This window comes from Chiloscyllium punctatum, chromosome 3, assembly GCF_047496795.1.
Source record: "Chiloscyllium punctatum isolate Juve2018m chromosome 3, sChiPun1.3, whole genome shotgun sequence".
Lineage (NCBI taxonomy): Eukaryota > Metazoa > Chordata > Chondrichthyes > Orectolobiformes > Hemiscylliidae > Chiloscyllium > Chiloscyllium punctatum.
The window spans coordinates 81,108,397-81,132,174 of NC_092741.1; the positions used below are offsets into that span (position 1 = coordinate 81,108,397).

Below are 23,778 nucleotides of genomic sequence, written 5' to 3' on the forward strand. Positions count from 1 at the left end.
TGCAGTTTACAGATTGGAAGGAAATATTCCTTTCTCAATTCCCCCATTGCCACTGCATCTCTCTCCCATTCACTGCTTCCTTCCTTGATATTCCTGCTTGCCATCATGCCTTTTCACCATCCTTCAGCCCATTGATACGCTTCTGCCATCTTATCAATGGCAATCATTACTTTGCTGATTAATCACCGTTATCAGTTTCTATCAGTTAGTCTAGAACAAAGTGAAACATGAGGCAAAGAAAGAAATTTCCAAATGTGACATTTTAGGGAACCATAGGTTCAAAAGCACCTATTCATTGCATCCACAGTAGAGATGCCACTGTTTGGATTTTCAACCCCAATCAAAGACAGAATAAGTAGTGAAGGTGAAATAAACCTTACCCGCTAGTCTACATTCTCGTTACCTGTCTCCAAATCCATAATATGGTGTAGAACACGGTAGTTAATGTGATGACATTGATTCAACATTAATATCACGAAGTGTCAAATAGCAATGTTTATCATTCTCTCTTTTTTTACGCATTGTGGGCATTGCTGGCTAGGCCAGCAGTTATTGCTTATTCCTAACTGCCCTGCAGAAAGTCGTGGTGAGCCACCTTCCTGAACCACTGTAGTCCATGTTGAGGTATTTACATCACCCCAGTGCCGTTAGAAAGAGAGGTTCAGGATTTTGTCCCAGCAACAACGAAGAGATGTTTGCGTTTGCTCAAACATTGAGTAAGTTCAACACAGAATTTGGAAGTTTCTGGACACAAATTACATCAAGGGATAAAGAAATAATGCAGGAAAATGGCTTTGAGGAGATGATCTGCCATGATTTAGGAGGGCAGACCAGACACCGTGGCAGAATAGCCCACTCCTATGCCTAAGTTGCAGACCAAGTGGTTGCCAAGCTCCTGTTAACAACAGGAATCATGCAGGATTCATTTACTTACATTCTTGACTTGAAACATATCCAAAAGTTCATGAGATTCTGCTCATGAATGGCCCCAATAATTATAATAGGTAACAATCCAAGAGATGACAAAATAATCTGGTAACAGAACAAAATTAAGATTTAAGATGGAGAGTGTAACAAGTTAGAGGAGTAAATAAAAGTAGTAGATGGGGAAAACGCAGGTTTCAGACATCCAAGTTGTATTTAGGGAAAATGCAATGACTCACCATAGAGCAGATGGATAGGAGGTACCTGGAATAAACAAGAAGAAAAGTAGATACAAAATCGATTAGCAAGATAGGAAATGAATTCTAAGTATGTTGCTTGCTCTTTAATTTACCATCTGTGATAATCTTGTGTCAGAACACTGTTCCTATGAAAGACAACATTATTTTCCCCGTTAACAATGTTTCTGTGGAAGTTTTAAAAGTCAGTAATTTGTTGACTCTTTCTAAGCCACTCTCTATCCTTGTACTAAGGGCTCAGCTATCTACAGCCAAATATAAAACCGTATGATAAACACAAATCTGAAAGGCACTATCAGAAATGATTGTTCCCTTCAGTTAATCATTAAATTTGGAGGGTGGGGGGGGGGGCGGGGTTGGTGGTTGGCTGGAATCTGCTCTCTACATTTCCTTTAAATGATAAACAAGCGTGATTCATCACTAGGACGTAACTGTGGACTGAGTTAACAAGGGTACCTTCACAGTAAGAGCTCTTCGGACCAAATTCACCCATCTGCTGGTGACAGCTGACTTCGTTTTTGATATCTGCGGTGTGCAAACAAACAGGCGGGCTCGGCAGAGTTTAAATAGCTGTTGTAAGCGTGTAGCCTGGGTTATAGATTTGTTAACGTCGGATCTAAAAAAAATACCAGGAATGCTTTACGACACCAGAAGAGCTTTCGTACATCCATTGACTGCAATGATGTCAAACTGTTGAGTAGGATTTCCAGCCCAAAGTGTCTGGCCAATTGGAAATACTGAGAATCAGATTGAGGAGTTTGTCATCGGCTATTGTGTGAGAATCTGTTTACCCGCAGACTGATCTTTCACCACCTTTTGGAAGAGAATCATGCGCTTTTGATTTGATCCCAGTGGTTCCAGTTTGAAGAGGGGTGGGGAAAGCGAAAGGCACTCTGACAGCCCTCACTCGCTCTGGCGTTCACCATGAAGATGCCCCTGAAGAGGGTCCCTGAGTCCCAGGGTTCAGCCGTGGTTCACCTGCAGACCCCGCACAAACTGGTGGCTGGCATCCAGGACGAGCCCTACATGAGTCTGATCGGCAAACACTTGGCTTCGTTTGCGGAAAATTGCGGCGGCTGTGACGAACTAGAGAAGAACTCATTGCCCGATTGTGAAGAAGGGGAGATAGGGACAGATCTTGGCATTAAATCAGGTGGGATTCTGTCAGTTGCGACAAAGATTTGTGCTGTTGGCTACACTCTTGAGAAACCTGTTGGGAGCAGGATTATTCAGCCATTATTAACACCAGAGGTCAAGTGTGCAGGTCTAAAGTCGCTATCCCTTTTTATTGAGTTTCCATCACACGATCATTATTAAATTTAGCAGAGCGACAGACAACGGGAGGAAGACTAAAGCCTCAATATGTAATTATGTTCATTTTTAGAATAATCAAAATATTATCGGAACAATTAGATGGATTCTTTTAAAAATAACAATTCACTGGAATTGAACAATCATAATGAAACAATTCTGTGCAGTTCTGATAAAAGAATCAAAACAGGTGCTAAGTTTTTACCTTAAGGTTTACAAATTTGAATAATTGTACCTCATAGCAGAATCTTAGTTTGTGACCCCAACTTGTTCTGTTTGAGTAGAACCAATGTCTACTGACCTTTTAGAGTTTTTTTTTAATTGAAAATAATTGGAATGCTGATGTAACAGGCAATAGATGCCCTGCTGTTGAAGAGGAGCTGCACAATACCAAATAATGAAAACTGTTATTCTTTAGAACATTGTAGAGTTAAAGTGTGAAACGCCGATGGACGCAGGGACTCGATGTTTTCCGTTAAATAAACGATTAAAGAAATAAATGTAAATAGACTCGAAGATCCGCCTCAAAATCTCACTGTTTCCCTCAGAATCAGAAAATTGCAACGAAGTCGGATCCTCTGAAGAAGAAGAAAGCCATGTTCCTGAAAGAAAATCATTCCTAAGCGAGGAACAACAATGTCAGAAAAAGACTATAACTCAGATCATCAAGGACAAGAAGAAGCAGACACAGCTCACACTGCAATGGTAAGGACACTGCATGGAATTGAGCTGAGTCGAACATCACAACATTATTGTGGTGAGCTCCCCTTTAGGTCTGCTGCTTTACAAACATCCCGTGTGCACGAAATCGCGATAGATTTTCGGCAAGGAATCTTTAATCTGATAGATTGTCGAAGAATTCGCTGAAACAAGCGAAGCAAAGAGGATTTCGGTTGACGGTTTGGACAAGGGTCAGATTTGGCCCGATGTGCAGTTAATGTTCCTAATTAACGCTTTCACATTTTGCTCACCTCCTTTGTCAGGTTGGAAGAAAACTACATCGTGTGTGACGGGGTCTGTCTGCCCCGGTGTATTCTCTATGCCCACTATTTAGATTTTTGTAGGAAAGAGAAGCTGGAACCAGCCTGCGCTGCCACCTTTGGAAAGGTAAGGCGTGCTTAGTCACCCAGATCCCTACATCAGCACAGGTTAAAGTCAGTATTACCTTTTCAAAGGACATTTTTGATACCAGCCTTATCCATAACTAAATCCGACCTACATGACAATACTCACCTCATCTTCCAGTTTGATCCCTTAATGGATAATTTGAATTAATATATTAAAAAATTTAATCTGGTTAATATCATAGAACCATAATATCATTCAAATTATACCCACTCACTACTTTTGAAAATGCTTTGTATAAGGGAGATAAGCAAGCAATGTTTCCAAGTATTTGAATAGACATCATACAAAGATTCACAGACTTTCTAATGTGTACTATATATTTGTTCAAAAATAAACTGTTAGATTATTCTTTTTTCAGACAATACGCCAGAAGTTTCCTCTTCTCACCACCAGAAGACTTGGGACAAGAGGACATTCAAAGTAAGCCAGTCAGATGTCATTGTTTTGTGAGCTGTAGTTGTCATTAGTGATCAAGCTGCTTTATTGTATAGACTTTGGATTTGTCAAACTTGGAAACCATCTGGAAAGGTATCATCTGATTTATTAGCAGCAATTTTCTAAAGTTTATTTTAACTCAGATGACATCTGTCTGTTAATGTTGTTACCAGCTTCTATCAAGATGAACTTACTTCCTTTAAATCCTGACCTTTGTGCCACAAGCCTGTTGTTCCCTCTCGCATCTCCTTGTATGCTAATCTAACATGTTGTGAAAATGTGTGCATTCACGCAGGTGAAAAGGATTTCATGCAAGCACTTGATTTTGATGGACATTGTAGTAGCTTGTTTCCTTATTGGGTTAAAGCAAAATTAACTTCAAAATCATGGCACTGTCTTGCAGATATCACTATTATGGAATTGGCATCAAAGAGAGCAGTGCATATTACCATTCAGTCTACTCGGGCAAAGGCTTGACAAGGTAAATTTATTCCATATATGTCATATTAACATCCTTTTTCCTTCTTGGCTGAAAATGATTATTAGTGTAATCAGGAGCTGGCTTTATTAGTCAGCTGTGCCCTAACTTAAATTATATTTGCTGAAGAGAAAGCTAACAGGATTAATGCAATATCTGTGACATCAAACAAAGTGCAATATATTTCTGAGCTGCAATAAACCTATTCCCAGTTATTGGTGGAACATTGTATACACGAATAACACAGAAGATCTAATAGATTGCTTTAGAAATCTGCAATTACCAAATGTGAATCTTGGTTGCTGTTCGGTGCTTGTGGCACCAATAAACAGCAATTGGAGAACAATTAACCTGCTGTAAATAAGATACAGACAGCACAGCAACAGTCCATTGTGGCTAATGATCTGTGTTGGTGTTAATGCTGCATAAAAGTTACCCACTTTACTTCATCTTTTATTTTTTATTTTTTTACTCTTCTGTAGCTTCCTTGTAAGTATATTAGTGTCAGTACTCTGAATGATTCCTGTAGTCAAGTAAATGGACTGAAAAATACATGTAAATTATAAGGCAGATTCACCATCTAACTGGTAAATTTATCGAACCAAAAGGTATGAATTAATTTATAGTAAATAATCATTCTTTCATCAGGTCTATAGCATTTTGAGTTTAATTCTAACTCGTGTAAAATCACATTTTAAATGCTTATGTGCTTGACTCTCTCTGGCCTACCACTCAGATTCTGAAGTTCTGAACCAACATGTGTTTAAATGCTGTACTCAGTTTCACTTGCTGAATTTTAAAATGTTATTGAATAACTGACACTGGGTGCTCTACTAATATTAAAATATAAAAGCTAGCAGATCCGTTAGCATCATTTTAAAATTTAAAATTGTACATTTAACATTCCAATTCTTTTCCATTTTATCTCTTACTCTCAAGAAGCTCCATAGAATTTCTACAGTGTGGAATTGGGCTATTTGGTCCAATGAGTCCACACTGACCTTCCAAAAAGCATCCCACCCAGATCCATCCCCCTACCCTGCCCCTATAACCCTACATTTCCTGTGGTTAACACACTTAATCTACACATTCCTGAACACTATGGGCAATTTTGCATGACCAATCCATCTAACCTGTGCAGGTTTGGATTGTGGGAGGAAAGCAGAGCACCCAGTGGAAAGCCATGCAGACACAGGGAGAATGTGCAAACCCTACTCAGAGAATCACCCAAGGGTGGAATCAAACCCAGATCCCTGGTGCTGAGAGACAGTAGCGCTAACCACTGAGCCACCATGCCACCCACAATGTTTGCTCTTTTTTTGGGATATAGTTTCACAAGTACAATTTGCCATCTGCGATCTCATTGAAGTGGTAATTGTGAGAGTTTAGAATGTTGCCAGCCTATTTTTCCATGTGAGTTTGTGAGTGTTTGTGTTCTTATGAGACATTTACAAATGCAAGCTTTCTACCAAAATCTAAAGTCTACAACAAGTCTATCTGATTTCTCTCTCCTTGGTCCAAAAGTCTGAGACCATTTGTAACATTCCTATTATAGCTTTGCATGAGATCAACTACCTAGCATAGTCTGAGAATTGACTGTGAGACTTCCTGTTCTATTCAACTTTACCAACTTAACCAGTGAGGACAGAAACATTTGAATGAAAAGGTTTATTACAGTTTGTGAAAATCAAGCAAGATAAAATACTTCCTTTAGTGAAATTGAATCACTTGTTAAAAAATTGAAGTACCCTAATATTAGTGATTTCAAAGAATTAAAGAAGTTTTAAAGCACAAGAGACCATTCAGCCCATCACATCTGCACCAGTTCTGAAATGAACCTCAGAAACCAGTACCAATTTTATGGCTTATCTCTATACCCTCTACATTCTTTCAACTTAAATAATCATGCCCTCTTAAATATCTAAACTGAACTTTCCTCCAACATACCTCCATGCTGTGCATTCCAGACACAAACCAGTTGTGATTTTCTTACCTTGCTTTTGCCTTTTGTGCAGATCACTTTCCATGTGTGCACTCTTGTTCTTGATCCTTTCATGACTACGAACAGTGTCTCCCTTCCTAATCTATCCTTACATGATTTTGAACATTTCTGTCAGAGATCTTAGGCTCCTTCTGTCCAAGGAGAACAGATACAGCTTTTCCATTTTATCCTCATCATGGAAGTTTCTCAATTGTGAGAACTGTTCTTGTAAATGTCTCTGTTCTCTCTCCAATACATTGATTTTCTACCTATAGTGTGTCACCCACACTATATCCAATACTCTAATTGATGCCTAACCATGTCTAATGCAGAAGCAAAGAGATTCTTCTGCAGCTGTACAGGGCCCTGGTGGGGCCACACCTGGAGTACTGTGTGCAGTTCTGGTCTCCAAATTTGAGGAAAGACATTCTGGCTATTGAGGGAGTGCAGCGTAGGTTCACGAGGTCAATTCCTGGAATGGCGGGACTACCTTACACTGAAAGACTGGAGCGACTGGACTTGTATACCCTTGAGTTTAGAAGACTGAGAGGGAATCTGATTGAGACATATAAGATTATTAAAGGATTGGTCACTCTGGAGGCAGGAAACATGTTTCCGCTGATGGGTGAGTGCCGAACCAGAGGACACAGCTTAAAAATACGGGGTAGACCATTTAGGACAGAGATGAGGAGAAACCTCTTCACCCAGAGAGTGGTGGCTTTGTGGAATGCTCTGCCCCAGAGGGCAGTGGAGGCCCAGTCTCTGGATTCATTTAAGAAAGAGTTGGATAGAGCTCTCAAGGATAGTGGAATCAAGGGTTATGGAGATGAGGCAGGAACAGGATACTGATTAAGGATGATCAGGCATGATCATATTGAATGGTAGTGCAGGCTTGAAGGGCAGAATGGCCTACTACTGCACCTATTGTCTATTGTATATTGTCTAATATAGGTTCAGCATCACCTCCTTGCTCTTGTACTCAATACCACCAATAATAAAACCCAGAATACTGTAGGCTTTATTAACTGTTCTGTTCTACTACTCCAGCGATCTGTCCATCCAGGTCACTTTGCTCCTGCAAAGTTCTTATATTTTTACTCTTATTTATATTTTCTATCCATGTTCTTCCTACCAAAGTTCATCATATCATACTTTTCTGCATTGAACTTCATCTGCCATCTATCTGCCCACTCCACCAACTTCTCTATGTCTTTAAGAAGTTCTACCTTGTATGCTTCACAGTTTACAATTCTTCCACGCATTATATCATCTCTAAACTTTAAAATTATCCCTGATACACTATATCTAGATCATTTACAAACATCAGGAGAAACAATGGCCCTAATTCTGATTCGTGGGAATCAGAATTCCACTACAAACATTCCTCCAGTTTGAAAATATCCTTTGACATTTTCTTTCTGCTTCTTACATCCCATGAAATATTATTTTCACATTACTATTTTCCCTTTTTATTCCATGAGCTCTAAGCTTTTCCACAACTCCATTGAGTGCCACTGTATTGAACACGTTCTGGAAATCCATGTACACCATATCTACAGCATTACCCTCATCAACACTTCTCACCACCACTTGAAGTACAGTTAATCTAATCATTCTCCCTTATCAATTTTGAACACTTAGAGTCATAGAGACATAGAGATATACAGCATGGAAACAGACCCTTTGGTTCAACTCATCCATGCCGACCAGGTATCCCAACCAATCTGGTCCCATCTGCCAGCACCCGGCCCATAACCCTTCAAACCCTTCCTATTCATGTATTCATCCAGATGCCATTTAAATGTTGCAATTGTACTAGCCTCCACCACTTCCTCTTGCAGCTCATTCCATACACATCCTCTGCATGAAAAAGTTGCCCCTCAGGTCTCTTTTATATCTTTCCCCTCTCACCCAAACCTATGCCCTCTTGTTCTGGACTCCCCCACCCCAGGAAAAAGACTTTGTCTATTTATCCTATCCATGCCCCTCATGATTTTATAAACCTCTACAAGGTCACCCCTCAGCCTCCGACGCTCCAGAGATAATAGCCCCAGCCTGTTCAGCCTCTTCCTATAGCTCAAATCCTCCAACCCTGGAAACATCCTTGTAAATCTTTCCTGAACCCTTTCACGTTTCACAACATCTGTCCGATAGGAAGGAGACCAGAATTGCACGCAATGTTCCAACAGTGACTGAACCAATGCCCTGTACAGCCGCAACATGACCTCCCAACTCCTGTACTCAATACTCTGACCAATAAAGGAAAGCATACCAAACACCTTCTTCACTATCCTATCTACTTGCAACTCCACTTTCAAGGAGCTATGAACCTGCAATCCAAGGTCCTTTTGTTCAGCAATACTCCCTAGGACCTTACCATTAAGCGTATAAGTCCTGCTAAGATTTGCTTTCCCAAGATGCAGCACCTCGCATTTATCTGAACTAAACTCCATCTGCCACTTCTCAGCCCATTGGCCCATCTGACCAAGATCCTGTTGTAATCTGAGGTAACCTTCGCTGTCCACTACACCTCCAATTTTGGTGTCATCTACAAACTTACTGACTATACTGTTTATACTCACATCCAAATCATTTATTTCAATGATGAAAAGTAGTGGACTAACACTGATCCTTGTGGCACTCCATTCTGAAAACCAACAATGCACCATCCCTCTGTCTTCTACCTTTGAGCCAGTTCTGTATCCAAATGGTTAGTTCTCCCTGTATTCCATGAGATCTAACCTTGCTAACTAGTCTCCCATGGGGAACCTTAATGAATGCCTTACTGAAGTCCATATAGATCACATCTACCACTCTGCTCTCATCAATCCTGTATTCCTCTAGGTTCTCAAATGCATTTTCTACCTGACATTTGTCATTAGCACACTTTATTTCCCATATCTTAATTCTATCTTATTTGTCATGAAAGGAGCTTTGGAATTGTTTGTCTTGCCTTTACCTTTTGAGGGAATATACATTGACTGTATCTGAACCATCTCCTCTTTGAAGAGAGCCCATTGCTATGGATTAGTTATGGATTTTCCCATTAATCTTTCATTCTGCCTAGCTATGTTCTTGCCCCAGTGAATTAGGCTCTACGGCAATTGATTCAGCTTATTCTGGATTGACTGCTATCACACCAGTCCTAAGTGTTAAATAACAATAATCAGTGTTCAATGAATGTTCCTCACTGATATTTGATCTACTTGGGCCACCTCATTTCCAAAGATCAGATCCAACAATGTATCCTTTCTTGTTGCTGGACACATACTGCTGTAAGGAATTCTCCTGAATGCAATCTAGGAACACTCTCTTAAGGTTTCTATGAAGATCTGTAGCTCAGGTAATGGTTGAAGTAGTCAGTTCATTGAGCTGGTTGATTTTTCTGCAAATGTTTTGACTCCTAATTGGGTGATATCTTCAGTGCTGTGTCGCCTCTGGATGAATCTTGCTGTCTCTTGCTGTCCCGTATGCCATTTGCTGTCCTGTATGCTACTTTTACTGCAGACTATATTTAAGTAACTAAGGTACCCCATTATAACCCATGCTATAATGTTGACATCTCTCTGTAATTTCCCTGTAGATCCGTTCCTCTACATCCTTTCCACTAGTTGGTCATCTATAGAATATACTGCAATTGAATCCTTTCTTTGTTCCTTAGCTTTAACCAATTTTATTCATCCTCTGAACCCTTTGAGACAGCCTCCTTTACCAAGCAATGCACTGCCCTCCTTAATCAATTTTGCCATCCCATGCCCTTTCCTTTCCTTTCTATATTTTCTGAATACTTTATATCCAGACCTGCCTTTCCATGAGTCAGGTCTCTGTTATTGCCAAAATTTAACATTTTCCACATAGTGATCAGTGCCTGTAATTCCTCTTTCTTGTTCACTATCCTCCATGTATTTACATATATGCACAGTGATCTGGTTTAGACTTCTTTATTTTCTCCATTACTCTGGTTTCAACTATTAGTTTCCTATTCTCTATGCTAGTGATATTTTTCTGTCTGAGTATTTTGTGTACCTTGGCATTCTTGTCTTATATGCTGTCTTGCTTCCCACACCCCTGTTAAGTTAGTTTAAAGATGTCCCAACAGCACTGGCCTGAAAGAAACTTAGTCCTAACTGTATTCAAGTGCAGCATTCCCTCAAATTTTCTTATCGATCACATGGACCTTGGAGGCCATGCATTACAATGACTTCCGGAACTGGGTACTGTGATCGGTGTGCCTGCGTGGAACATTAGAGTTGCTGTGCATGAGCACAGCCATGCAGCTTAGAAAGAACATTGGTAAGATGCAACTCATCCAGATGTACTAGTGTCATCTTCCTCTGAGCCAGTTCCAGTATCCCAGTAATCTAAACTCCTTCCTCCTGCACCATCTTTCCAGCCACATATTCATCTGCCTTATCATTCTAATTACAGACTCAGTTGTATATAGCATTGGGAGTAACCTGGAGATTATTACATTTGAGGTCCTGCCTGCTAACTTTCTACTGTCTCCCTATATTCTGTTTGCAACACCACTTCCTACTTGAGTCATTGGTCGCAACATGGACAACAACTGGTTGTTCACCCATCCCCAGAAGGAGCAGTCACTCTGTGACATCCTTGACCCTGGCACCAGGGTGGTAGTATATTATTCTGGAGTCACATCTATGGCCACAGAAACACTTGTTATTTCCCCCAACTATTGCTTTTCCTCTCTGTTCTCCTGTACAGCCGAGCTGCTCATTGTGCCACAAACCTATATTGCACTCCCTTGAGGAGTCAGTACCCCCTAAGAGCTTCCAAAATGGAAAACTGGTTTGTGAGCCATACTCCAGGAATTCCTGCTCCACCCACTAATTTTTCTTGGACTGCTTTACGGTTACCTTTCTGTCTCCAAGCCCTTATGCTGTATATGACCACCTCACTGAATGTGCTATCCCATTCCTGATGAAGGGCTTTTGATTTTCCTGCTCCTTGGATGCTGCCTGACCTGCTGTGCTTTTCCAGCACCACTCTGATTTGAACCCTATCCCACGTAACACTCGGCCTCGTGAATGAACTACATTGAGTCCAGTTGGAGCTTAAATTTCTGTAACCAGAAGAGAAAATGCTGGAAAATCTCAGCAGGTCTGACAGCATCTGTAGGGAGAGAAAAGAGGTGACATTTCGAGTCTAACTGACCCTTTGTCAAAGCTAAAAAAAGGGGATAAATAGGGAGGTATTTATACAAGACTGAGGGAGGGTGAGTCATGGCTCCAGAAGCAAAGGTAGCAATAAAAAGATGATAATGACAGTGCATAGAGAGATTATAGGGAGATTAGGAGCTGTGAATGACCAAGGCTGAAGCCAGTGCTATGTGGCAAAATATGTGGGGGATTGGGGGGGGGGGGGGGGGGGGGGGGGTGAGGAGGGGGGAGGAAAGGGATGAAGCAGAGGCAAAATGGAAACCAGGGGAGAAGAATAGCAAAGGGGGAAGAGAAGAGGAAAAAGGTGATGAGAGAGTGGGGAGCGAGAGAAAGAGAGACAATCAAGAAATAAGAGGTACAGAAATGTGAAAAAAATATATTAAAAAAGATAAATAAAATAAATGAAATAAAATTATCTGTAATTGTTGAATTTAATGTTAAATTTCTGTAGCTTGCAGCACTTACTGCTTATGTGGTCATCTAGTACATCAGTAGGGTCATGATTTTCCACATGCAATCCCCTCGAGTGAGCTGAATTGGTAATCTTAACCTTCTTTTGCTAATGATATTCTGGTTTGGATTAATTATATTACGTTGGTCCTGATTTTTCCTCATTCATGGTGTTTCTCAGTCAACTCCAAATAAAACTACATCTTTAACATAATGTAGTTTTCCACTTTACGGCAACATTAAGACAGTCCAATAGCATTTAATAGCAATTTCTTACCGATGAATGAACTTACAGAGAAAGAGTAGAAGAACAAAAAAAAATCACCTTCTCCTTGCCTTTTACCAAACTTACCTGCAACAAATTTCCAATTTGAACAAAATTCTCCCAGACACTCAGCTTTGGTCTAACTCAAGCAAAATGTCCCTCACACTCTATATGTGCCCTTACTCAAATGACTGCAATAAACAATCAGATTCTGCATGAGGACTTCTACAATGGATTCATCGGGCTGCTATATTTTCAACAATAGCAACAGCAACAAAAACTCATATTTGTAATGTACATTCAATGTAGAAAAATGTCATTTGGTATTCCACAGAATTTTAAAAGTGTATCTTAACTGAAAATGTTTTATTTATGTGTTTAAAAAATGCCGATGCCTTTATGTTTCAATTACCTGTTAGTCAGACCTCAATACCTTCTTTTTTCTGGTTCCTGAATCTCATTAACCAACAGGTTTGTATTCAGGAATTAATAATAGTGTCCAAAAGGTTTTGTTGGTCAGTTTCCATGGAGGCATTTTATTATGTGCTGAATGCAGATCAATTACAGAGCGTGACACAATCTGGAAAATGATTTTGTGTTATGGAAGAAAAAAATGAGGCTTGGGTAATTTTCAATGTGACAGTGAGAATGATCCATTCATCCCTCTTGGAACATGCACCAAACATCTTTAGAAGGGTTCAGTGAGCACCATTTAAAATATCAAATTTATAAGACCAACTTAATAGATATAATAATATAATTGTGTTAATAATATTTCTCATTATTCATAGGTTTTCAGGAAGCAAACTGAAAAGTGAGGTATGTAGAATGAAGTACATATAAAACTATATTAAGAACCTTTGACTCTCGTTATTCTAAGTCACCTATATATGGGTTGCTATACTCTTATTAAGAAAATAAAAGACAACATTGACAATGTAAGACTTTCTACAGAGTAAATCTTTCTTTAACACTTTTATTCTGAGCCATAGTCCATGACGAGATACTTAAAGTTATTGATTTCACCGTGCAGTAATTGTTGAACTTGACAAACTGCCAAAAGGTAAAGACTGTAAATAATGGATTTAAAACATGTGTGGTAGTGCTTATGTCAATATTACGCAAAGTTAATGTGCAATGAAGACTTTAAAGGTAAACAATTTTTCATCAAAAATAAATGATTGCCACGCTCTGTCGTTATATGTTTTATATGTAGAACAACAGATGGCTGGAGGTTGGGTGAGGGAGTGGGAAATTGTGCTTTATAGGCACATATGGTGATCTATGAGTATGTTCTATTGCCATTAGTATGGGTACATGAACAAACTTGAGAACAAAGAAGGAATCTAGATCGATCTGCATAACATATAGAGAGATATTGTAATGTATACATGAGATTATTATTTTCATTTATGCTGAAAATTGTCCAATGAATTTGAGATGAATTAATTATGTAAGGAGTAAATTATCATGTGTGTTTTATATCACATAGGCATTCGTGTATGGTAGCGTTGATATCAGAAAAATCAAGAATGTAGAAAATACATTTTTCAGAAACACAGGAAAATAAATTATTGATGAATTAAGGTCATGTTAATGGTCATCCCAACCCCACTGGCATTTTACCAACAGTAGTGTTGCCCATTCCACATGTATATGCCATCAGAGTTTAACTGACTGGGGGCATGAGGGTTGGCCTCCTACTTTGTTATCCTGTACAGCATGGAGGATATACCCAGTGGGAAGTGCTACCTGCTTGATCAACCTTCTAGCCTCCTGTTCACTTCCCTTCTCTCCCTACTTTCCTATCACCAGGGCCTGTCTGGCTATCCTGGGAATGCCAGCTCTAATTTACTACTCCTGTGGCAGCCAGTGATGGTCCTGGTTGATGACTACAGTCTGGGCTGTGGCCATTGTTCCCATTGGGTACTGCTGGACTTGAAGGACTGCCCTGATGGTCAGCTCTTAGAGGTGGAGCATCCACTCACAAGAAGGGTGGACAACATGACTTCAGGCAGCTAATTGTCATTCAACCATAAGATCTGGTTATGATTTCACGGAGGTGGGCAGCTCTCAACTTTCTGGTCAGGGGTGGGACATGACATCTACATTAAATGCTGGCCCAAACATAATTAGAAATTAGGTGCATCAAGAACCTGAAGGAGATTGTATTGAATTTTCCAATATTTTAGTGCTCTGCTTTCACCATCCATATGATTTTTATTCAGAAATGTTTTATCGATTTTTGGAAAATTGATTTAATTTTAACCAGCTTCCTAAAGTGCAATTGGTTAACAATAGATTCTATAAAAAATTTGTTCCACAATAATTCTACTCAACCATTGATGTTGTACCCTTACAAGAATTGTGCATCAATTAAAGGGAGATAGGGGTGACATTTCAATGGTGACAGCATTGGATGAAGATCTACCCAGACAGATAAAACACCGAATATGATTAATATAAGTGTGTTAAATAACCAGGAACCCTTGTATAAGGAAGTTAATGGCCCTTTCCTTCTGTCTCTGCCTATCTACTATCTCTCTGTCACAATTTTTTTTCATATTTGTCTTATATACCCAAATTTCTTTCTCTTCTTTAAAGGTGGTAGGTGTCACAACTCATCCTTTTAAACTTCCAGCCCCTGATGATTTTTACTATAGGGGAGTAACTGTTAAACTTCAAACAGAACCATTAACTCCCAAATAAAAATCAGTAAGTGAATGAGATTCAGGAGCAGGAGAATGGCAGCTTGAGGTTTGATCTACATTTATCAACAGGTAATTGAAACTTAAAAGTTGGAACAATTCACATATTTTCTTGCTCTCTTTACTGGCACTAAAGTGGCCATTTATATAAATTTGCAAATCCTCCTTGGATTGTTCATCTTAAATCAGAGTTTAGCTAGATTGTATAAGCAGGCATATTATATGTTCAAGAAAATCAATGAGCACAAATCATAGAATGAGAATTCATCTGTGATATCTGTTCATTCAGGTCACTGTGACATTCAGGTGGATGTCCATACAGTGGTCAGCTAGATAATTCTAACCAACTTGATCAGGCATGTTACAATTCACGGTGGCTAAGTGGTTAGCACTGATGCCTCCCAGCACCAAGGTCCCAGGCTTGATTCCAGCCTCAGGTGACTGTCTACGTGGAGTTTGCACATTCTCCCCGTGTCTGCATGGGTTTCCTCTGGGTGCTCTAGTTTCCTCCCACTGTCCAAAGATGTGCAGGTCAGGTGAATTGGTCATGCTAAATTGCCCATCGTGTTAGGTGCATTAGTCAGAGGGAAATGGGTCTGGGTGGATTACTCTTTAGAGGGTCAGTTTGGGCTGAAGGGCCTGTTTCCATACAGTAGGGAATCTAACCTAATACATATCTGGGGTAGGTGGGACTTGAACCTCAACAATCTGGTGTAGTGATTGGGACATGACCACTTTAGTCAGCTAAATTTTAGTAGAGTGATCCAAGAAATCTGTGTAAAACAAGTCTACCATGCCCTATATGTACAAGGAGAAGCTAAAAACAAATAATGCAGGGATTGAAGGTGAGCTCTAACTGAGCTCTAAACAAGGAAGGAGAAAGTGAAGGTTGCAGATGCTGGCGATCAGAGCTGAAAATGTGTTGCTGGAAAGGTGCAGCAGGTCAGGCAGCATCCAAGGAGCAGGAGAATCGACGTTTCGGGCATGAGCCCTTCTTCAGGAGCTGAAGAAAGGCTCATGCCCGAAACGTCGATTCTCCTGCTCCTTGGATGCTGCCTGACCTGCTGCACCTTTCCAGCAACACATTTTCAGCTCTAAAGAAGTAAGGCTAGAAAGATATTAATATTGAAGGATGGCTAGAGAATCTAATGAGATATGTTACATCAGATGAAAGTGTATTGAGAGCTAAGAACAAGAGAGAAAAAGTGTCAAAGTATGAAAAAAAACTCCAATGAGAAACACTGATATTAAACCTGCTCCTGCTCAAATGCCCCCCAAAAAGATGAACAGTAGAAACTATGTAGGTGAGAAGAATGGTAGCTCAATCAATGAAATGAGCAGAACATAGTGGGAGCTGATTCTGTGTATTTATATAAAAGAGATGTGAAAAGACTGGCTGAAGATAGGAGCCATCACTACACATTGCATGCTTTGTGGAGGGATGGAGCTGTGACATCGCATTACATCCCATTTATTCCCTTTTGTCATAAATGTGTTGAACAATGCTCATCTTTTCTTGAATTTCTTTTATTGTGTCACTCTTTCAATTAATTTCACCATGATGCATGAGGAGTCAAATTTGAAAATGGTGCAAACTTTCTAAGTTGAAAATATCTCCTCAGTCTCAAGCCTATGAAGTTGATCTCAGGAGTATTACCTTTTAAAATAAAGCATGCTGAATGAACATCACATTCACATGGAGGTACTGCTGAGGATGATCTTAGAGATGTAGAAATAGATAACAAACATCACAATCAAGTCATACAAGCATTCCAGATGGCCTCCTCAGGTAGGTGATCAGTCTACACAGCTACCTGTGGTAATACCATTGCTAATGAGATCTACAGGGACTTGGAAGTCTGATGATCCAACATGGTTTATATAAACAGAGCTGACCAGTGTTTGTGGCCCTTGATCCAATGATAGTGCAAATGTAAGAACAGAAATAAAAACGTAAGAGCAGAAGTAGGCCCATTCAGCCCCTCAAGCCTGCATGGCCATCCAAAAAGATCCTGGCTGATTTGCCCCAGGCCTCAAAACCTCTTTCATGCCAGTTCAGCAAAGCCCTCAACTCCCCAATACTTCATCTCCCTCCTCTTTACTTTCAGCGATTTAGCCTCCACAAATCTCTGGGGTATAGACCTCCACATAGTGACTACTTTCTGGGAGAAGAAACTTCTTTGCATCTTTTGCATCATCCACTAATTTAAATCCATACACTCTGTTTTCTCCCCAGGTGCATTAACATAGACAGTAAATAATTGAGGGTCCAGGACTGATCTTTGTACTACTCCACTGGTTATGTGTTTCCAACCCAAAAATGACCATTAAACCCGACTCTGTGTATTAACCAATCCTCAGTCTATGCTAATATACTACCTCAATACCACGAGCTCATTTCTTATATAATAGCCTTTATGTCACACTTTATTGAATTCCTTATGAACATACATCACATCTATTGGTTCCTCTCTATAAACGTTACTTGTTATATCCTCAAAGAACTATAGAAAATTTGCTTAATTTGTGATTTCCCTTTCACAAAGCCATGTTGATTCTACTTGATTGTTTTATGCTTTTCTAAATAGTCTGCTATTCCTTAATAATGAAATGATAGCTGTTAGGCTAACTGGCCAATAGTTTCCTGCCTTCTGTCTCACTCCTTCCTTTAACAGGGCTATCACATTAGCAATTTTCCAGTCTCTAGAACCCTCTTCAAATCCAGTGAGTTCTGGAATATTCTGACCAATGTCTGCACTACCTTTGCAGTAACTTCCTTCAAAACTGTTGGGTGGAGGCCATCTGGCCCTAGTGTCTTATTTGCTTTTAGTCCCATTAGGCTGTACAATTATTTGTCCATCATGACACCAACTATTACAAGATCTCTACTTCCATTAGAACCTTCTCCACATTGGGGAAACGAAGCATAGACTGAGTGACTGCTTTGTAGAACATCTATGTTCTGTCTGTAGAAAAGACTCTGAGCTTCTAATTACCTGCCACTTTAACAAACCACCATGTTGTCTGGCCAACGTCTCTGTCTCAGGCTTGCTGAAGCAATGCATAGTGCAAGCTGGACGAGCAACACCTAATTTTCTGCTTGGGGACCCTGCAGTCCTCCAGACATGATATCAAATTCAATAATTTAATGACCTGAACACATAGAGTCAAAGAAACCCTACAGTGTGGAAACAGGGCATTCGGTCCAACACGTCTACACCAACCCTCTGAAGAGTACCCCACCAGACCCATTCCCGTACTCTAATACTCTACATTTACCCCTAACTAATGCACCTAAACAACGCATCCCTGAACTGTATAGACAATTTAGCATGGCCAATTCACCTAACTTGCACATCTTTGGACTGTGGGAGAAAATCAGAGCACCCAGAGGAAACCCATGCAGACATGAGGAGAAGGTGCAAACTCCACACAGGCAGTCTCCCAAGGCTGGAATCGAACGTGGGTCCCTGGTGCTGTGAGACAATGGTGCTAACCACCTAGCCACCATCATGTTCACTCTCCCATGTCCTAACTCCTTACCCCACACACCAAACCTTGTAGTCTGCCATTACACAAGACCCATTGTTAGCCACTAACAATCGCCATTAGCAGGTATTCACCTTCCTAGCCAGATCATTATCTACTTCTTGTCTATCCAACTGCTTTTGTCTCTCTTGGGGCTCTACCTCCACTTATTGTTTACACCCTCCCCCTCCCCCTGCCTTATCTTCTGCATATAAACCAACATATTCCTAGCTACAATCAGTTCTGAGGAAGACCCAAAACGTTAACTCTGATTTCTCTTTGCAGATCCTGCCAGACCTGCTGAGCTTTTCCAGCAATTTCTATTTTTGCTTTGGATTTACAGCATCTGCAGTTTTTTTTGGTTTCCATTAGTACCTTGTTTATCTGTTATTTTGGCAATGTTTATAATGTCTTCCGCCATTAAGACTAATGCTAAATATTAGTTGAAATTACCTGTCGTTTTCCTGTTCTCCATTATCAATTCCACAGTTGCAGTGTCCAAAGTGATGGCCCTATTAAAGGAGGGTGCAAGACAGAAAGCAGGAACCTATTGGTTAGATAGCTTAACGTCTGTCATTGGGAAAATGGTAGATTTCATTATTACAAAATAGTAGGACATTCAGAAAAGCTTCCCATGCCAACGTCATCTGTTTTCTTTCTTCTTGCATTCCTGTAGAAGCTCTTGTTATTTTTTGTATCTTGCCAGTTACATTCATAATCAATTTTCCTCATCTTAATGTGATTCTTAGTCATCCATTGCTGCTTCCTAAAAAAGCCGTATTTGCTGACACCCAGGAACGTGTGTAGTTGTAACAGAATTTCTGACAAAAATTGAAATAAAAAATAATAAAAGCCTAACACAGGCTTAGAAATGAAAACAAAATTAAAAACTATGTAGGTGAAGAGAACGCAACAAAGGAGACTTTAATTTACAAAATCAGCTTTATAAAATTGAAGGTGAGCTTGTGCAGTGTGATTGTTGGTTTATCGTGGGATTGTTGGTTCTTGAAAAATTCCCAATCAATGACTATTTCTCACTGCTTTGAATGTCTTAGTTTTTAATTGAATACTCCCCTTGACTGCTTTCGTTAACCACGGGTAGTTATCCTTCTCCGTGAGGTCTTCCTTTTGACTGGGATAATTTTCTTTGCTAAGAATTATGAACTATCTGCTTACTATCTGCCATTATTCGTACAGTATTGTTCCCTTTAGTCAATTTTACTAGCTTGTTTTAGACAAGCCTTTTGTCATTCCTCTGTAATAGCCCTTACTTAAGTTGAGGGCAACAGTTTTGGATCTGAGTTCCTCTCCTTCAAAATGAGTTTTAAATTCTACCATATTGCGATGGCTACCTCTGAGGTGATCCTTAATCATGAGATCTCATATTAATGCTACCTAATTACATCTTACTAGATCTTAAATGACTTGTTCTCAGGTAGGTTCTGCAACATATTGCTACAAGGAGCAATTCCTGACACACTGTATAAATTCAAGTCACCCTTCCCATCTAATTCCTCCACTCAATATGCTAATTAAAATCACGCATAATTGTAGACGCTTCTTGCCTGTCTGTAATATATCCCAATTTATCCAGCAGTGAAACAACTCTTTGCGGGATTATGGACAACTCCCAACAATAACTTAATTTCCTTTGTTATTCCTTATTTCCACCGAAACAATTTCATATCATGATGTATTGCACCTATATCATGACTCATCACTGCACATTATTAACAAAGCTACCTCTTTTTCCATTTTGCCTATTCTTCTGGAATGTTGAATACTCTTGAATATTGAGTCCCTAGTATTGGTCACTCTGCAACCATGTGTCTATATTAGATATCCATCATATTCATTTATTTCTATTTATACTATTAGTCAGAGGACCTGAAATTAAAATATTGGTAACATGAAGTAATCCTGTAATATTTTACATGATAAAACCAATTTCTGATATGCAGGCCAAGTGTTCCAAAATAAATTTATTGCTTTAATTGTTTTTGAGAAGATGTTTGAAAGTCACTTTGCAACAAGCAATTCCTTCTATTTCTCACAACCTGCAGATTCCTGATGTTTCCAAGATTTTCTTGTCATGCTGACGGCACCTGCCTATATTTGGCTGGGTGTTTTCAAGATGGATATAAAGGAAACACACCTTTTGACATTCTTTCCTTCATTTTTATGTCACAACCACAGAGCAGGTATTTCCTCAGAGTGGTTTGTGAAGTAAGAATTTGTTTAAGTTTGTATGTAGCCCCCTGTTCAATATTGAATGTTTCAATTTAAAACTAAATCTAACAGCACAGCTTAATGCTTCAAACAAGACAAAAGGTTAGTTTATTACACAACTATTGCTGAAAGTTGCTTAAGTAAAATGTGGTAAATTTATTAGCTAAAATACAATTACAATGATTTAAAGTAAAGATATAAGTTATGTATGAAGATGAAAATGAGATCAGTCTCTATCGTTGCAGGCCTGGCTTGCTTGAAGATTCTCTTTCTGAAATGAATGGGTTGAAAGTTGAAGTCACATTCAGCAACTGCGATGGCTTCTGTAGTCGAATAGTTGGAGGTTGCTCCCACAGGTGGACTCAGTACGCCGAACAGGTCCTGGGAGTGAGTGAAGGCACCTTAGTTTCACTTTTATGGCACTGCAAATTGTGGCTCTTGGTAGCCTGTTTCAGTACAGCAGCCCCCTTAGCCATTCTTTTTGTTTTGGATGCCTTCTTCTGTCTCCCAGAAACAGTTGTTGTTTCAAGATATTATATTTCTCTCATGGTGTTCAAATTGTCCTCCTCTAAATGGCTGTCCTCAGCCAGCTTTCTTCACAATCAAACAAAATGGCTGAAAACTATAATTTTGATGAATAATTGCTCTGTGAAGCAAAGTCAGTTATGTTGGAACTTCTTGCGATGTTTTTCTTCATGTCTCCTGTTCAACCTTTCACAATGGTTTGAACCTTCACACATTTTGAGGATTCAGTGAACAGTCCTGATATCCTTGAATTATTTAATGACCCTTTATGATAGGCATTTCAGGTAATGCAGTCAGATTGTCTACTGTTGACTGTGGTTATATCCTCAAATGAGACTCCATGTGACTTTTGGGATCATTTTGGATGACTCCTTGTGTCCATTTTAAAGACAGATTATCCTTCTTCACAAAGTATAAAATTTTATAACTACAATTATGTGGCAATCAGAAGAAATATTTCATATCTGTCCTCACAATAGAAGGCAATATGCAGGTAGGAAAAATCACCTAATCAGAGAAAATGTAATGGGAATACTAATAGAAAATAATCAAGATTTGGAGATGCCAGTGTTGGACTGGGGTGTACAAAGTTAAAAGTCACATAACACCAACCACCTGATCAAGGAGTGGTGCTCCGAAAGCTAGTGCTTCCAATTAAACCTGTTGAAATAGAAAATAAGGATGTTAATTTTCTACAATCTAATGCCCTGCATCCTTGGGTCTTAATAGAGTTGGGTGCATTAATAGTGCAGTAGTTTCCCATCTTTTCCTTATGAAAGGGGCACTTCAATGAGACAAACAATTTCACAGCATATCCACTTTTTTTTCTGCTGAAATGATTGCTGATAAACATCACATTTATGTACATTTGCTATGCCGTTGTAGGAATGGAGGCCAGGAGTGGTCAGTGAGGCTCTCCTGCAACCTCTTCACTCCCAGCCTACTTTCCCCCATCCAGCCATCATCCAACCACCATCTTGGAAGGTTGCCATGCTGCCTAGTCACAGCGAGGGTTCCTGGTCCATGGCAGCAGTTGCTGCAACCCCCCACCCTGCCCCCTCAAAAGTGCATGGGGCTTGGATGAGGCAATGAGCTCCATTCCTCGCACCTCCACCCCCACCTCACGGACTGTGTGCTGTATCTCCTGCACTCACCATTGCCCAGCCCTGACCATCTACAGGAACCATGGAACACAATCTGACCAATTCAGCACAGCAAAGGGGCAAAGGTCAAAGTTGAGCGAGTCTCTGGCCCCAAGCATTGAATGACACCACTACACACCAATCAAATCCTGGGAGCTGTTTGCCCCACCCCCATGATAGGGGAGTCTGGTGATGGCAGATTAAACAACGCTGCTTCCCAATAACCTAGTAGCACACTTGTCATCTTGTCTCTGCATGCCAGTGTGAAAACCATTGCGATAAAGAATGGGTCAGTTGTAGTCTTCCAAAATTCCGTTGATTCTGGAAATGTCCCTTAAGATTGGGGAACACTAAATATAACACCTCTATTCAAGAAGGGGAATGGTAAGCGGTAAACTACAGCTTTGTTAGCTTGACATCGTCATTGAGAAAATGATAGCGTCCATTTGAAAAAAGTAGTAGCTGGATATTCAGATGATCATGTTATAATTAAGCAGAATCAACATGAATTTATGAAAAGAAAATCATATTTGACACTCGTAAAGTTCTTTGAGAATGTTGGAAGTAAGGTGAACAAGGAGAAACCAGTAGATATGGTATATTTGTATTTCCAAAATGCATTTGATAAGGTGCCATATAAAAGGTGTACCACACAAAAGAAGAGCTCATTGTGTTGGAGGGAACCTATCAGAGTTACACAGAATTGGCTAACTAACAAGAGATAGAGTTGGGATTGATGGATCAATATTATGGATGAATGGATCATTTCTGCTTTGATGTCTTATGGTTTGACAGATAAGTGAGAGGCGGAAATTTGGTAGAGGGGTATAATTTGGAATATATGAGGTTCTCCATCATAGTGGGAAGAATAGAAAAGCAATATATTATTTAAATTAGGGATAGGGAATAAATGCTGTCCTGACTGGTGACACCCACATCCTGTGAATGAATTTAAAAAGGGACTACAGAATGCTGTAGTATGGAGAGATCTGGCTGTCCTTGTACAAGAATCACAAAAGGTTAATATGCATGTACAATAAGTAAGTAGGAAGGCAAATAGAATGCTGTCCTCTACCACAAGGGAGGTGGAGTTCGCAATAGTGAAGTGTTGCTACTGCAGGGCATTGGTGAGACTGCACCTAGAGTTCTGTGTGTAATATTGGACTTAGTGAAAAATAGATCTGCACTGGAGGCTGCAAAGATCACTAAGCTGATTCCTGGAATGAAGGTTTTCTTA

The 23,778-nt window shown here is 39.7% G+C and overlaps 1 protein-coding gene across 1 annotated transcript in view; it reads left to right on the forward strand.

Annotated features, from left to right (window-relative positions):
• Positions 1-1,711: 1,711 nt before the first annotated feature.
• The window catches only part of rfx6 (regulatory factor X, 6), an 89,359-nt gene continuing 67,292 nt past the window's right edge, over positions 1,712-23,778 (forward strand). The window contains exons 1-6 of the mRNA XM_072555793.1: positions 1,712-2,334; positions 3,041-3,197; positions 3,476-3,599; positions 3,979-4,040; positions 4,459-4,536; positions 13,201-13,228. Coding sequence (XP_072411894.1) covers positions 2,106-2,334; positions 3,041-3,197; positions 3,476-3,599; positions 3,979-4,040; positions 4,459-4,536; positions 13,201-13,228 — 678 coding nt within the window. The 5' untranslated portion in view covers positions 1,712-2,105. The remainder of the gene's footprint in view (positions 2,335-3,040; positions 3,198-3,475; positions 3,600-3,978; positions 4,041-4,458; positions 4,537-13,200; positions 13,229-23,778) is intronic.